Here is a 15,540-nt window from a genome sequence, read left to right as displayed (position 1 = left end):
AGAAGGCAATCTTCTCAACGTGTTACTTACAATTACATCTGAGCTTGTGAAAGACTTCTGAGTGTTGAACAGTACTGACAGAGAAAACAAAAAAGTTTCAAGTAAAAGCTTGCTACCAGATAATCCAGTCTTCTCAAATCCTAGTGTTTAATCTGATACTTTCCACTTCAATTTATGACCGGTGCCTTTCCCAACTAGCACAGAGTTTTTGAGTGGTCCAGCTGGGACCTGATTCTCAACTAGGCTATTCACTGAGATCTGCATACAGGTTAGAGACAACTTGGTGGGTTATGATTTCTTCCTTTTTCTCAACCAAAAATTCACTCCAGAATCATTGTATCAAAAAACTACTGAAGAATTCTCCTTCCCTACACAACTCCTGCAGACTTCTGTCCAACTGTAATCTTACCCACCACTATTTAGTAATATGCAAACCACAGGCTTCTCATCTTTCATTTTTAACTCCTCTCTCTTGCCCAAATTACAATCTATCGGCCAACAAAACATTCCAGTTACTCTGGCTCAAAGTAATACTTCCTGATTTCTCTAAATTTCTGCAGTTACTTGACCTGCCAGGAATAGCAGCTGAATTTCATATCACATCCTCTCATCTTAAAAAAAATAAACAAACAAGTACACATTGATCTTTCCAAATTTTAAAAGAGCTTGTCTCTTACTGTGATTACCTTCACTAACCTTACAGAATCCTCCTACCACCCCTGCTACACATTCCTATTTGTAAAACCATCACATTTGCTCCATGCTTCTTATTAGATACACAGAATTCACCCCAAACTCTTTCTCCACTCCACTTGGCTCACCATAACACACACACACACACACACACTGTTGCCAAATTGCAAAATCTTTCACCTATTCATCAAATCCAATGAATTCAGCAAGTAGTTCTATAAAAGCAATGTTGTTGCCTTTCAACCTTATTTAGCTTGTGTACTCTGTGGGCTTCATCCCTCTCTTCATTTGGTTTAGAGGTTTCTTGTAAGTTTGCTGCAATGCAAATTGTGTTCATTTTCTGTCACATTTTATCTGTCCTAGTACCTCTCTACATTGCTTCCCGTATATTTATGAACTTGCTGTTGATAATGGTATAATCTTATGTCAGTTTCAGTGTGTGTGGGTTGCATTCGTTCTATGAACCAACCTTCCTTTTTCTATTAAATTGTAGTCTAAACAGCTCATTATTCCATTCACATGGGTACCTTTTAGGTAATCATCTTCACCATCATTTAGCATCCGTTGTCCAGGCTGGCATAGGTTGGATGGTTTGACCAGGGCTGGCAAGCTGGAAGGCTGCACCAGATTCCAGTCTGATGTGGTATGGTTTCTACGACTGGATGCTCTTCCTAATGCCAACCACTCTGAAAGTGCAATGGGTGCTTTTACGTGCCATTGGCATGGGTGCCATTTGCATGACACTGGTATCTTCCACGACTGCAGTTTTGCTTGGCTTGATGGGTCTTCTCAAGCACAGCATAATGCCAAAGGTCTTGGTCATTGCCTCTGTGAGGTCCAACACTCAAAAGGAGCTCTGCCACTTTGCCTCTGTGAGGCCCAACGCGTGAAAGGTGCTTTTCACAAAATCAATATGACATTATGTGACAAGGTTAAGCTCTCTTAACGCAGCTAGTCTGTCACTTACTAATTTGCCATTAACCCTTTGCACACACATAATTGAGCAACTTAGACACCATGCTAGGTACTACTTCCATTAACTCCAACAAACATCCTCTAATGAGAATATGACATCCTGGTCTTCTTAGCAGCACCAAGACACTATCACTATTCTCTTTGATTTCTCTCTGCCTGAACATCATGCAATAAAATCCCTCTAATTTGCTAAAAATATAGTTCTTCCATAGAACCAATCACTCTCTCTCTCTGTTTTTAGACTTCTGTAATACTTCTATTTCATATTTCTGCTTTATTTGTAAACCCAGTATTAAATATAGCCTATTCATTGTATGAAATATTGCTTTAATTTTCAGCACACCCTGTTTCTGGTCTTGTGTGTGTATGCACATCCACACATGTCCACTAGACTTTTTCTTTATCTACCAAATCCATAGTAAGGCTTTGGTCAAAGTATTGCTCAGTGGGACGATACTGAAACCATGTGGTTAGGAAGCAAATGTCTTAACCATGCAGCCATGCCTCCCATCCCACACAAACTGCCCAACCAGCACCCCACTCCTTTCCCTGGGCCCACTCTATTGCATCCTCCCCCAGTCTTACATTTATCTCATCACTCACCTTTATCTTTTTTTCCTTCTGCTATTACCAGTTACTCCTTTACTAACTCCACTCCCAAACAATCCCGCCCCCTTTTCCCTTCATACTTCCCATCCTACTCTTACCCCTTTCATCTTCTCACTCTTCCTGGTCCTTCCGATGTCTTGCTCCTTCTCTCTTCACTTCCCCACCCCTCTTATATTACCTTAGAAAATGCATACACCCCAGGTTATTGAGAACTGTCTTACTACACTTCCACTCCATTCTGATGTCGTCCTTTCTCTTCTCCTCCTCCCCTCTTTGATCTACACCCCTTAGGTCATTGAGTCCCTTCACCTTGGTGGTATAAGAAAATGCACCCAATACACTGAAGGACATCCAGACATTGGACATCCTCTGGGTTTAATGTTGGAACTCCAACTTGGAACTTTACACTGGATTACCACCTAGATTACTTTGGATGTTTTTTTTTTTACTTGCACCTACACACACACACATACAGAGGTCTTCTGTACAGTTTCCATCTACCAAATTCTATATGGTCAATATATTTATTTTATTGACTTCTTTTTAACTGGACGTAAGCAGGCATTTTTACTTCAGGTGTTAACCGATCAAGCCATTTACTTGTTAATAACACTTTGAGTCACTCAGAATATTTTGTCAGCTCCCCATTGATATTATTCAACTGATCAATGTCACTTTTTTTAAATATATTCACATGAAGCTGACACCAAAGTGTTTTCAGTGTAACTAGCTCGTTAGCAATTATAGCACCTTGATAGAAACCCTCTTGTTCCTCGTTTTTCAATCTTTCAGTACCTTAAATCAATAACTAAAACAATTCCTAAATAATGATTTCTAACATAGGTATGTAGTTTCACACTCATACATATACTTTTGTATTATCAATACATAATGTTGTGTATTTCAATACACATCTTTTACTCTTATTTTCTCTCATGGAAACATTTTCACAAATACACACGCCTTCACTCACATAGTCTTTCTCTCTTGCTCGTCTGATCTCTCTCTCTCTCTCTTACACAGTTAATATTTTTAAATGTGATTATCTGATTAAAATTTGGTATCTTGCATTCAAACATGATGATATACATTAACTGTGAACCCTTCTGTTTCATATTAATTACTCTGCAGCTGACAACCCCTCTGTAATTAACAATATCTGCAAAACACTTAAAACTCTTTACTCCAGTGTTTGAATTGGAGAATGTTTCAGTTGCTGTTAACGTCTAAACAAACAGAAAACACTGACAGAAATATTAATGTTTAACAACACTGACATTTGAAACATTAGGTAAGAACTTGAAGACCAATTACCACCCACGCATATAGACTTGATATAGACTTCAGCTTAGGACCATGCATTAGTCATTGCACCCTGAAGTATCCACCCTGGCTAAGCTTACAAACCGTTGTATGCATTTCCTTGCCTCATTTCAGAAAATATGTTTTAGTAGCTTAGGGTATTGTAACTATGTTTTCCTTGGTATTTTCTAGCACTAATTGATATGTTGGTTACACTATTTAAAGTATTTCATAAAAAAGTATAACCAACATATTAATTAGTGCTTGGAAATATTTCCATAGCCAGAAAGTGATTAAGTCACAATTATGTACTTCAGCTGTCACTACTCTGTCTTTAAGGATTGTATTGGACAGCATTATCAAGTCTACCTCTACCTTAAATAAGATGGTTAAGATATGATTTGATGAGGATCTTGCTGCATTCTTCTTTTTTTAAAATTCTTTTTACTAGTTTTAGTCATTTGACTGTGGCCATGCTGGATCACTGCCTTAAAGGGTGTTAGTTAAAGAAATTGACCCAGGACTTATTCTTTTGGGCTCTTTTGCCAAACTGCTAAGTTACTGGCATGTAAACACACCATCATCGGTTGTCAAGTGATGGTAGGGAGACACACACAAATATTATTTATATATATATATATATATATATATATATATATATATATATATAGATATATGTATATGAAAGAAGAGAGGTGTTCAGAATGCTGGATGGTTGTAAAAATATATATATCTATTTACATATCACATTATTTCTTCAAATTAGCACTTTCAACTCCTGTAGTTTCATCAGAAATGTCAGTTTTAAAAGTTTTGCCTGTATTTATATTATTGGTAAATGAAGTGGGGAGAGAGAGTGAGTGTGTGTGTGTGTATAATGGAGAATAGAGGGAGGGAGAAGGAGAGAGAGAGGGAGTGATAGGGAGAGAGAGGGATGGAGAAGGTGAAAGAGAGAGAATATGGGTGTGTGTGTTTTAGAACTGTGTATTTTTCTCTTTTTTCTTTTTTTGGGGTCTTTTTGTATTTTTTGGATGACCCTTGTAAGAAATGGAAAGAGAGAAGGAAAAAGAGGGTTTGTTTTTCAATAGTAGGAGTGTTGCTATGTACACTCACACATATATCCCCACATATAAACATATATATATATATATATATATATATATATATATATATATATATATATATATATTATATATATATATATATATATATATATATATATATGTGTGTGTGTGTGTGGAGGCGCAATGGCCCAGTGGTTAGGGCAGCGGACTCGCGGTCGTAGGATTGCGGTTTCGATTCCCAGACCGGGCATTGTGAGTGTTTATTGAGCGAAAATACCTAAAGCTCCACGAGGCTCCTCTCACTCTTTCTTCTGTTGGCTTGCTCGCTTAGCCAGCGGGGTGGCATCATTTGAAGGCTAAAGCAATGCGAAGCGCATTGTGACCAGCGATGTGTAGCAACATCTGATAGCCTGGTGATCACAGTGATATATATATATATATACACTCAGATATATATACACATATGGAAGAACCTATTGTGTGTGTACATTTTCATAAACATTCATACATACATGTACTGTGTGTTCTTGAAAATGAGAAAGAAAGGGAAAAAAAAGGAAAATAAAAATATAAAGAAAATGTGTCCATTCTTCACTTGGCACTCCCTTAGGTTTCTAAAAGAACAGGTGGTTGACCATTCAATGTTTGATATATATATACACCTAAACACATGTCAATATGTGTACAAACACACACACACATACATATATAAACACACCCCCACACATACATATACAAATATACATGCACATACATACATACATGTACACACACACACACACATATGAACATATATATGTACGCACACATATATACACATACACATGCATACCCACATATAGAACCACACATATATGCATACATACATATATACACGACCACATATATCAACATATATATATAAAATATATTTTTACTACTTTTACTTTTTTTACAACCATCCAGCATTCTGAACACCTTTTTTCTTTCAAATGTATTAAATCTGTACATCACCCCCAATACTTCTAACATATATATATATATATAAAATATATATATATAACTGGCTTCTTCCAGTTTTCATCTACCAAATCCACTCAGAAGGCTTTGGTTGGCCCGAAGCTATAGTAGAAGACACTTGCCCAAAGTGCCATGCAGTGGGACTGAACCCGGAACCAGGTGGTTGGGAATCAAGCTTCTTAGCACATACCCATGCCTGTGCCTGTTGTTTTTTTTAAAAATTGTTTTTATTGGTAGGTGAAGGGAGTATGTAAGGCTTGTTTGTTAGCTTGTATCTGAAAAGTAGTAATAGCCAGAAATCAAGGAGTTGGAATACTGTGATATGTTGACAAATCAATGGTCCTTTGGGGAATCTGTCAGGTAACAAGTGTTGCACCTGTATCAGTGGTCTTCAATTAAAGAGTTATTGACTACTGTATTATTTCAAGTCAAGTGTGTGTGTGTGTAGCCAGGATTAAAGACAACAACTTTCTCAGGTTCCTATTTTGTTAGTTTTACCATTTACTGGTAACTGTTATTGACTAAGACACTGGATACATAACATTATAACCCTTAAAACTTTTGGAATTGTATGGCTTTCTGCTTTACCTCCTTGTTTAATAAGATACTTACCTTCTCTTACAATGGCTGTGGTAAAAGTATCTGGGTCCTGTTGAGTCTAGGACATTTACCCCCCATGGACAATACCCCCCCCCCAGCACAACAGATGATGATTTAAAACTTAATATATTAGAGAGGGGTAATTAACCAAGTGGGGGTTAATTAACAAAGTGGGGGGTAGTTGTCGTCAGGGTGAGGTTGTCCTCTGTGGGTAATTATCCTGATACGGTCCTGTCAATTGGTTCCTGTGCTTGTATTTATAATCGAGGAAAATGATTTGACATTCACTGTAACAAAATAAATATCAGTCTCCACAGTGTCCCCCCCCCCCAGTCACCTGATTGCAACTGGATTTCACCTGGCGTTACAAGCTGCAGCTTTTATTGTCTGTCAGCTCGAATTGGTTGAATCTAAGCCAGTCGTTTGTCATCTACTCATGGAAGCAGATGGTCTGAGACCTTTAAACAAGAAGAGATGAACTTTCTTTTGCACACAAACAAATATCTATAATCAATTCTCAACAGGTTTATGAATTCTGCAGTTTTTTCAGTTTATAGTGCCAGTTAGAAACCACACATCAAGTTTTTATTTATTTATTCTTTTTTAAATATAAATAAAACCGACAAAGACGACTTTCCCAAGAGTAAATCATCATCAGACTCACCTTCATCATTTTATGTCTGCTTTCCATGCTAGCATGGGTTGGACAGGTCATCAGAATTTGCATTTGGAGTTACTGCCCTCCACATGTACATTGCTAACTGCATCAATGCATTTTACCCTGTTGTTGATGGCCAACACTTATAAGAATGCTAGTGTTTTTGCATCCAGCCCAAGCTAACAGGGAGAAAGGGTTAATGTATGTTTATATTATAAAGGATGCTTGGCAAATGGCAGTCATCAAATCTTACCTCAATAACCTCTGTTGCATAAAGTTTCTTCATGAAGAAATCTATAAATAACTCTCAAGTAGATTCCTTAGGCCTTAACACTGACATTTTTTTTCTGAAGGTAAAATATATTCAGCACTAAAAGACCTTCTATTATTGTGATTTAATCACTCATTGCTGTTTTCCATATGTTAAGTGAATGAGTAACACACACATCTTTAGTCCCCGGTAATGAAATTCTCTACAACATTCACTAAATTTTCCAAATTTAATTCAGTGTGTATGTAAGATTATATATATAATGTATGTATAATATATATTTTAATCTGATGAAAGTATGAGCTGTACGTTATCTCATCTCTTTGAGCTATACAACTCAGCAGTTTCTTTACCGATAGGCCAAAATGAAAACCATTTGTTCTACTGAAATATATTTACGAATATAAAATAATCTTGTTTGTGGAATGAAATCTGAACACTATACAAGTCCTGTGTAGCACTGTGTGTACCAAACTAATTAGTTTCGGTGTTTTAAGAGTTCTTGCTGGAGTTTGTTTAATCCACTGCAATGTTACCAACAATTGGTATAGAACTATAAGAGAAAACGCATTTTAATTCACAGAGATGCGACTAATTTATGTATTTCTGTTAGTTTGATAATTACGAAATTTGCATAACCAGCCCACTCAAAAGTACCTTGCATCAAGTACATCAAAATCAAATGGAAATTGTAGTTGTGATCCCTGTGCCGGTGACCTGTATAAAGCACCATCCGAACGTGGCTGATGCCAGCACCACCTTGACTGGCTTCCGTGCCAGTGGCACATAAAAAGCACCAACTGATCATGGTCATTGCCACCCTCCTCTGGCCCCTGTGCTGGTGGCACATAAAAAGCACCCACTACATTCTTGGAGTGGTTGGCATTAGGAAGGGCATCTGGCTGTAGAAACACTGCCAGATCAGATTGGAGCATGGTGCAGCCTCCTGGCTTCCCAGACCCCAGCCAAACCGTCCAACCCATGCCAGCATGGAAAACGGACGTTAAATGATGATGATGATACGCACTGAATGACATGTATGTTTAAAACATGTTGTGGAAGCTATAAAGATAACATAGTCTTAGTATTACAACAACAGATTAAGCAAACTGATGAGAACCTTGAAGCTATGCAATCTGCTTAATATTGATGTTGTGATATTGGAATATACTCCCTCCCCACAATTCATTCCAAGGTTGTACTATTTATGTTTTAGAGTTATGTGTACTACTAGTAAAGATGAAAATGTGATGCAGGGGTGACTGTCTGGTAAGAAGTTTGCTTCCCAACCACATGGTTCCAGGTGCAGTCCCACTGTCTGGCACCTCGGGCGAGTGTCTTCTACTATAGCCCCAAGCTGACCAAAGCCTGATGAGTGGATTTGGTAGATTGAAACTGGAAGAAGCTTGTATGTGTGTATATATATATATATATATATGTGTGTGTCTGTCCCCCCACCATCGCTTGACAACTGATGTTGGTTACATCCCCATAACTTGGCTGTTTGGCAAGGGGCCGGTAGAATAAATACTAGACTTACAAAGAATAAGTCTTGGAGTCGATTTGTTTAACTAAAGGCAGTGCTCTAGCATGGCCACAGTCAAATGACTGAAATAAGTAAAAGAATATATATATATAAATAAATTACCTTGCTTGGCAACAGGTGAGGGTTGGTGACTGGAAAGGCATGCAGCTGTAAAAAATCTGCATCAGTGAATTCTGTCTGACTTATGCACGCATGAAATCATGGATGTTAAAATGATGATGCACCTAAGACACCTTTGGTTCACTGATGCAGAACTTCCCATTTTAAAGAGTTCTTACTTAAACAGAATCATAATTTTATCAAAGAACACTGTTAATAGGTCCCAAACACACGAAAAAGCCATTTTCATAAATCCTGATTCTTGATTGTTTTTGAAATTATTTGTAAAGCATATTTGCACGTTCCATTAAAAATATGCCAACAACAGAAAGGGGTTAAACAATTTAATTAAAAATACCCTGAATCAAATAAGCTGTTGAAATATGCACACACACACACACATTGAGGCAGATCTTTCTAGAGTTACCTGTCTCCAAGAATGGTAATCTTTTCCAAGACAGATTATAAACAAATGGCACCATTTGTCAGTGGCATTTCTTTACAACTGTCATACAATGTCAAGATAGAGAGAGAGAGAGAGACACACACACACACACAGCAGGCTTCTTTCACTTGTCATCAACCAGTGCATTCATAAGGCTTTTGTTGGCCCTGGGCTATAGTAGAGATGCAACAGGACTGTGCCTGGAACCACATGACTAGAAAATTAATTTCCCAACCACTTAACCATACCACTCCGTACTTGCACTATGCTGCATTTATTTCCATTATTTCAGATTTGGTATGAGCGAGCTGGCAGAACTGTTAGTATCATCATCCTCATCATTGTTTAACATCCGTTTTCCATGCTGGCATGGGTTGGACAAAATGCTTAGCGGCATTCTATCTGTCTTTACGTTTCTCTTTATGTTCTGCATTCAAATTCTATTGAGATCGACTTTACCTTTCACCCTTTTGGGTTCGATAAAATACTACCAGTGAACTTCTGGGGGTCTATGTAATTAACTTTCCCCTCCCCTCAAAATCTGCTGGCTTTGTACCAAAATTTGAAACCATAATATTTAGTATAAAATGTCTCATTCCTAATTCCTTGCATTTATTTCATTTTTTTGCTTTGGCAAATAACTCCAGTACTGTTTTAGTAGGAACTTAAAGAAAATTAGTGATACATTTAAGATTTGTAAATAATACGAAATAATTTCAATAAATTAATATTGATAAGCTATTCTAATTGACTTGTTGATTTAAAATGTAACCATGTGTTATTTTATAGATTTCCTTGAATGGTCTTGAAGTGCTGTGTTTGATGGTTGATCGAATGGGAGAAGAATTTAAACCTTATGTTAATACAGGTAAGTTTTTTTTAAAAACATTTTTGTATTCCAGAAAAAAGAAAAAAAAAAAGACTAGATTAGGCTTTTCTGGAATGTATCAAGTGGAAAGTAATCTTGACAATTTCTTTTAAGACATTTTTAATGGATTTATCTTCTGCCGATCTTTATTTTGATGAATTTTGAGCTATAGTTTGTAGCTACGGGTAATAAAATAACAAAATTAAAACCACCCGAGAAGAAAGCTATGATTACTGTTTAATTAGAATAATACCTGGTGAATTGTTGTTTATTATTTGATATGGTTTTGAAAAGAAAGGATAGGTTTCAGTTTTCAGAAGACGTAACAAGATTGTATCTACTTCTTTGAAATGCCAACTTTGCCTTTTAATGTAACCATATAAGCTACTTAGCAGCTAGTTTTTTGTCCTTCTCTCTTGTTTAGTATATAATATGGAAACAGTATTTAAATTAAATTTTGGTTCCTAACCACATGGCTCTGGGTTCAGTTCCACTGCACAGCACCTTGGGTAAGTGTCTTATACTATAGCCCTGGATCGACCAAAGCCTTGTAAAAAGAATTGGTTGAGGGAAAACTGAAGAAAGCCTCCGTGTGTTTGTGTGATGTCTGTTTGTCCCTCACCATTGCTTGACAGCCAGCGATTGTTCATGTCCCTGTAACTTAGTGGTTTGTCAAAAAGAGATCCGGCTTTAAAAAAAAAAAAAAAGAAGTACTGAGGTTCATTCTTTCTCCGCCCCCCATTAAATTCTTCAGGGCAGTGCCCCAGCTTGGCCACAGTCAAACGACTAAAATAATAGATAAAAGATAAGTAACATTGCCTAACCTTGAAATCTATTGGTATTCACACATTGGTTTTGCAACACTGGGATTTGGTTGATTGTTCAATATTTTGTACAGTTTTAGTGGATAATTTATTCAAGTAAATTATTAGAAAAAGAAAAAGTCCAGTAAAATAAAAATAAAAATTCTTTGATTCTTTAGCATTCTGAATTGCATTTAAACTATGATTTGGATATTAATTAATTGGCAATTAAGTGAACCATTACACTTATTAAGCTAAATATGTTTCTTTATTTGATAGGAGACAGAAAATATGAGATGCCCTTGATAACTCGAGTGTTAAATGTAGTGTGTCTTTGTGACGGTAATCAATTAGCACAATATATCACATTTTAATTAGTTGATTTACTTTGAAATGTTTAGGTCTGTTGTATTCGTAAAAACCATAGAAAGTAATTACACATAAACAATTATGTAGTTTTTAAAAGTTGTCAGATAATTTGCAATGTTGTAGTTCTTTACATTTCTAAGATATTTGTTAATCATTCCTTTTAGCATATTTCAGTGTTTTACTTCCAGATGAGATTTGTTGTTTTAATTACTAACTTCAGCTATTTAAATTCTTTCACTTTATCTAACAGCTTGATAATGTAAAATATGTACTGTCGAATATGAAAATGAAAGGGGGGAAAAGAAAACCTCTCAAGTCAATAGACATGTGTCTAAGTAAAGGTTAGGAATATCAGAATACAAATCTACATAATTAAAATCATAGTATATGCAAATATCAAAACAATATTTGCCTAGTCATCATCATCATCATCATCATCATCATCATTTAACGACCATTGTCCATGCTGGCATGGGTCTGATTTGGCATGGTTTTCTATGGCTGCATGCCCTTCCTAATGCCAACCACTCTGAGAGTGTAATCTATGCGTTTACATGTCACTGGTATGGGTGCCATTTGCATGACACCAGTATCTGCCATGACTGCAGTTTTGCTTGGCTTGATGGGTCTTCTTCTCAAGCACAGGTCTTGGTCATTGCCTCTGTGAGGCCCAACACTTGAAAGGAACTCAGTCACCTTACCCCCATTTGGCCCAACACTCGAAAGGAACTCAGCCACTTTGCCTCTATGAGACCCATATTTTCCAGCATACAAGTTGTTGTTTATAATGTAAACATTCAAAGATGGCCACTATCTTCCCAAATTTTGCTACCTTTCACATGGAATTTTTTGGTCCTCCAGTCAACTGTTTTGGCTGTAAATTTCAGTCTGAAAAATTCAGCTTGTATGCAGGAACACACGGTAAACAGTTACAGATTGGAAGCACTCAGTGCTTTGCTGTCTTTTTCACATTAGGAGGATGGTAATATAATAAAGTATGAGGGTGAGTGAGTGAAAAAGTGATGCCATTTTGTTTAGGACAGGTAAAATTACCAACACAGGAACATGTATCATACATCAAAATGAAGCTGGTCCTCTGTGCATCACATCTCTACTTCTCAACATAGTCACCGTTTCTCTCAATAGCAATGTTCCTCCTTCGAATGAGAGCATTTATCCCTGTCCTGTAAAATTCTGTTGACTGTTCTTTGAGCCACTTCTTCACTACAGTTTTCACTTCCTCGTCACTGGAATGTTTGCCTCTCAAACCCTCTTTCATGGGGCTGAAGAGATGATAGTCCAGAGACGAGGAAGTGAAAACTGTAGTGAAGAAGAACAGTCAACAGAATTTTACGGGGCAGGGATACATGCTCTCATTTGAAGGTGAAACATTGCTATTGAGAGAAACAGTGACTATGTTGAGAAGTAGGGATGTGATTCACAGATGAGCAGCTTCATTTTGATGAATGATACATGTTCCTGTGTTGGTAATTTTACCTGTCCTAAACAAAATGCCATTACTTTTTGACTCACCCTCATATTTAGAATGTACTGAAAAATAGAATAAACTTCTTAAAACATTGAAGTACATGTCCTGTATATCCTGAAAGTTTTCCAACATCAGTAGCTTCTTTAAATTTTGTTCTAAAAGACTTTGAAAATTTTTTGGTAAGTACATTGAAGTAATCATCTAAATTCTATGTGGCTGTGTGGTAAGAAGCTTGCTTCCCAACTTCATGGTTCTGAGTTCAGTCCCACTGTGTGGCACCTTGGACAAGTGTCTTCTACTATGGACTTCATCCGACCAAAGCCTTGTGAGTGGATTTGGTAGACAGAAACTGAAAGAAGCCTGTCATAAGTTACACAATTTAGATTGGTTTCTGCCCTTATTGGCCCAGGCCATGACTAACTCAATATATATATATATACATTATATTCTTTTATTGTTTTACTTGTTTCAGTCATTTGACTGCAGCCATGCTGGAGCACTGCCTTTAGTTGAGCAAATCGATGCCAGGACTTATTCTTTGTAAGTCTAGTACTTTTGATGAACCATTAGGTTACGGAGATGTAAACACACCAACAGGCACATACACACAAACATATATATATATATATATATATATATATATACACACATATATATATATACACACGACGGGCTTCTTTCAGTTTCCGTCTAGCAAATCCACTCACAAGGCTTTGGTTGGCCCGAGGCTATAGTAGAAGACACTTGCCCAAGGTGCCATGCAGTGGGACTGAACCCGGAACCATGGGGTTGGGGAGCAAGCTACTTACCAATCGGTTTCCTGTAAAGAATACCATGGAGTGTTAGGTAATAAACTGATTCTATTCCCTTCCGTATCGGCTAACTCTGAGTGTAAACTTATATAATCGGCTTATCTAACACTCCATTGTATTTTTTACGCGAAACCGATCGGTTAGACCAATCGTGATAGATATTTAATACTATACATTTCAGATAATATACCCACTCTACTGACAGTTATCTTTTCCCTGATTTGTGGTCTCTTAGATGACTCACACATAAATTGTGATATATGTAAACAAAGTTTGCTTTGTAGGAAGAGGTTTATAAGTTCAAAAATTGAAGAAGAATTTGTGAGTGGGTAGTTTAGCTTAATGGTAAAGCATTTGATCAGTAATCACAGATGTAAGTTTGAGTCTCATGGCTGGCTGCTGACAAATTTTTTGCAATATAAGGATAATATCCTATTCAAACTGTTCATGCATTATTCTGCGATTGAGAATAAATTATCTCCATACCTGTGTGTGTGTGTGTGTGTGTGTGTATTTGAAAAAATGTGTTCTTTCATTCTCTTTTATTCTTTTACTTGTTTCAAGTCACTTGACTGCAGCCATGCTAGGCCACCGCCTTTAGTCGAGGGAATCGACCCCAGGACTTATTCTTTGTAAGCCTAATACTTATTCTATCGGTCTCTTTTGCCGAACCGCTAAGTTACGGAGGCGTAAGCACACCAGCATCGGTTGTCAAGCGATGTTGGGGGGACAAACACATATCCATTTCTTTATTCTTGATGTACTTAACTTTCCTTCCCTCTTTGTTCTCAATTACTATTTTTATATTATTTTAGCTTTATTTCATTCCCCCTCCCCCTTCTTTCTCTTTCTCTTTGTCCCTGGACAAGATATCTCAACAATCACTGGATAGATTCAGATGAAACTTTCAGGGATATTTGGCATGAACTGATTAGATTTTGGGATCGATCTGGTACCGGACAAGGATTCTGGATTATTTCTCTTGCTTTTTTACTTAATTTTTGAGAGCAGTCGGGTTCATTTTTAGTATTCTCATTTGCGAGAGCAGTTCAGTTTATTTCAGATATTCTCATTTTGAAAATTATCTCCGACCAATTATTGAGAGGGCATTGAGGTTGCCTTGGCGGAGGTTTGTGCTCTCTAAGTACTCTTGTTACTATTGATTTTGGTGATTTTAAGAATCTTGACTCTTTTTTTATTTTCTAATGTTAAATTAAAGTTTTTGATGAACTTTACCAAACAAAGTTCAATCATAAAATATAGTTTCCCAAAAAAGTCCCTCTGCAATTCAATTTATCTTTAAAAAATGGATGTAAAAATTGAAGAATGTAAATATTAACTTTTGTCTGAAATCATCTTGAAATGAAGATGTATTTAGACTTCAATTTTTATATATTCAATAAAATGAAACAGTAGATAGGCTTGTTGAACCTATCTTTGCTATCATAGGAAAATCAAATCATAACATATCCTAACAAAAGAGATTGCACGAGTTACTCAACCTGTTAGAAATAGCAACCAATTGTCCCTCAAATCACACCCTACCATGTTTAATAATGGATACATTGGATAATACAAAAGGTTAGGGTAGTCTTAGTTGAAATGCTTTTCATCATACCTTTGTTTGACCAGTTAACCTAGGGCATTCATTATCATCATCATCATCAGTTAATACCTACTTTTCGATGCTTGCATGGGTCAGGTGGAATTTGTTGAGGCAGACAGCTGGATGCCCTTCCCATCGTATGACAATGATGCTCATTTACAACCATCACATACATGATCTCTAGACAAGGGTGCACGCGCACACGCACGCACACATGATAGGCCTCTTTCATTTTCTGTCAACGAAATCCACTCACACGGCTTAAATTGGCCTGGAATTATAATACAACACACGTCTAAGAATCTGTACAGTGTGGCTGAACCCAAGACCAC

At 36.8% G+C, this 15,540-nt stretch overlaps 1 protein-coding gene across 17 annotated transcripts in view; it reads left to right on the top strand.

Moving 5' to 3' along the window:
- The window catches only part of LOC115220933 (CLIP-associating protein 1-B), a 202,631-nt gene that overhangs the window by 41,668 nt on the left and 145,423 nt on the right, over positions 1-15,540 (top strand). For all 17 annotated transcript variants that reach the window (XM_036510251.1, XM_036510248.1, XM_036510240.1 and 14 more), the window contains exon 3: positions 10,051-10,129. In XM_036510251.1, coding sequence (XP_036366144.1) covers positions 10,051-10,129 — 79 coding nt within the window. The remainder of the gene's footprint in view (positions 1-10,050; positions 10,130-15,540) is intronic.

Source organism: Octopus sinensis, linkage group LG17, assembly GCF_006345805.1.
Source record: "Octopus sinensis linkage group LG17, ASM634580v1, whole genome shotgun sequence".
Lineage (NCBI taxonomy): Eukaryota > Metazoa > Mollusca > Cephalopoda > Octopoda > Octopodidae > Octopus > Octopus sinensis.
Note: the sequence above shows the minus strand (reverse complement) of the source record. Positions and strands in the feature narration are given on the sequence as shown.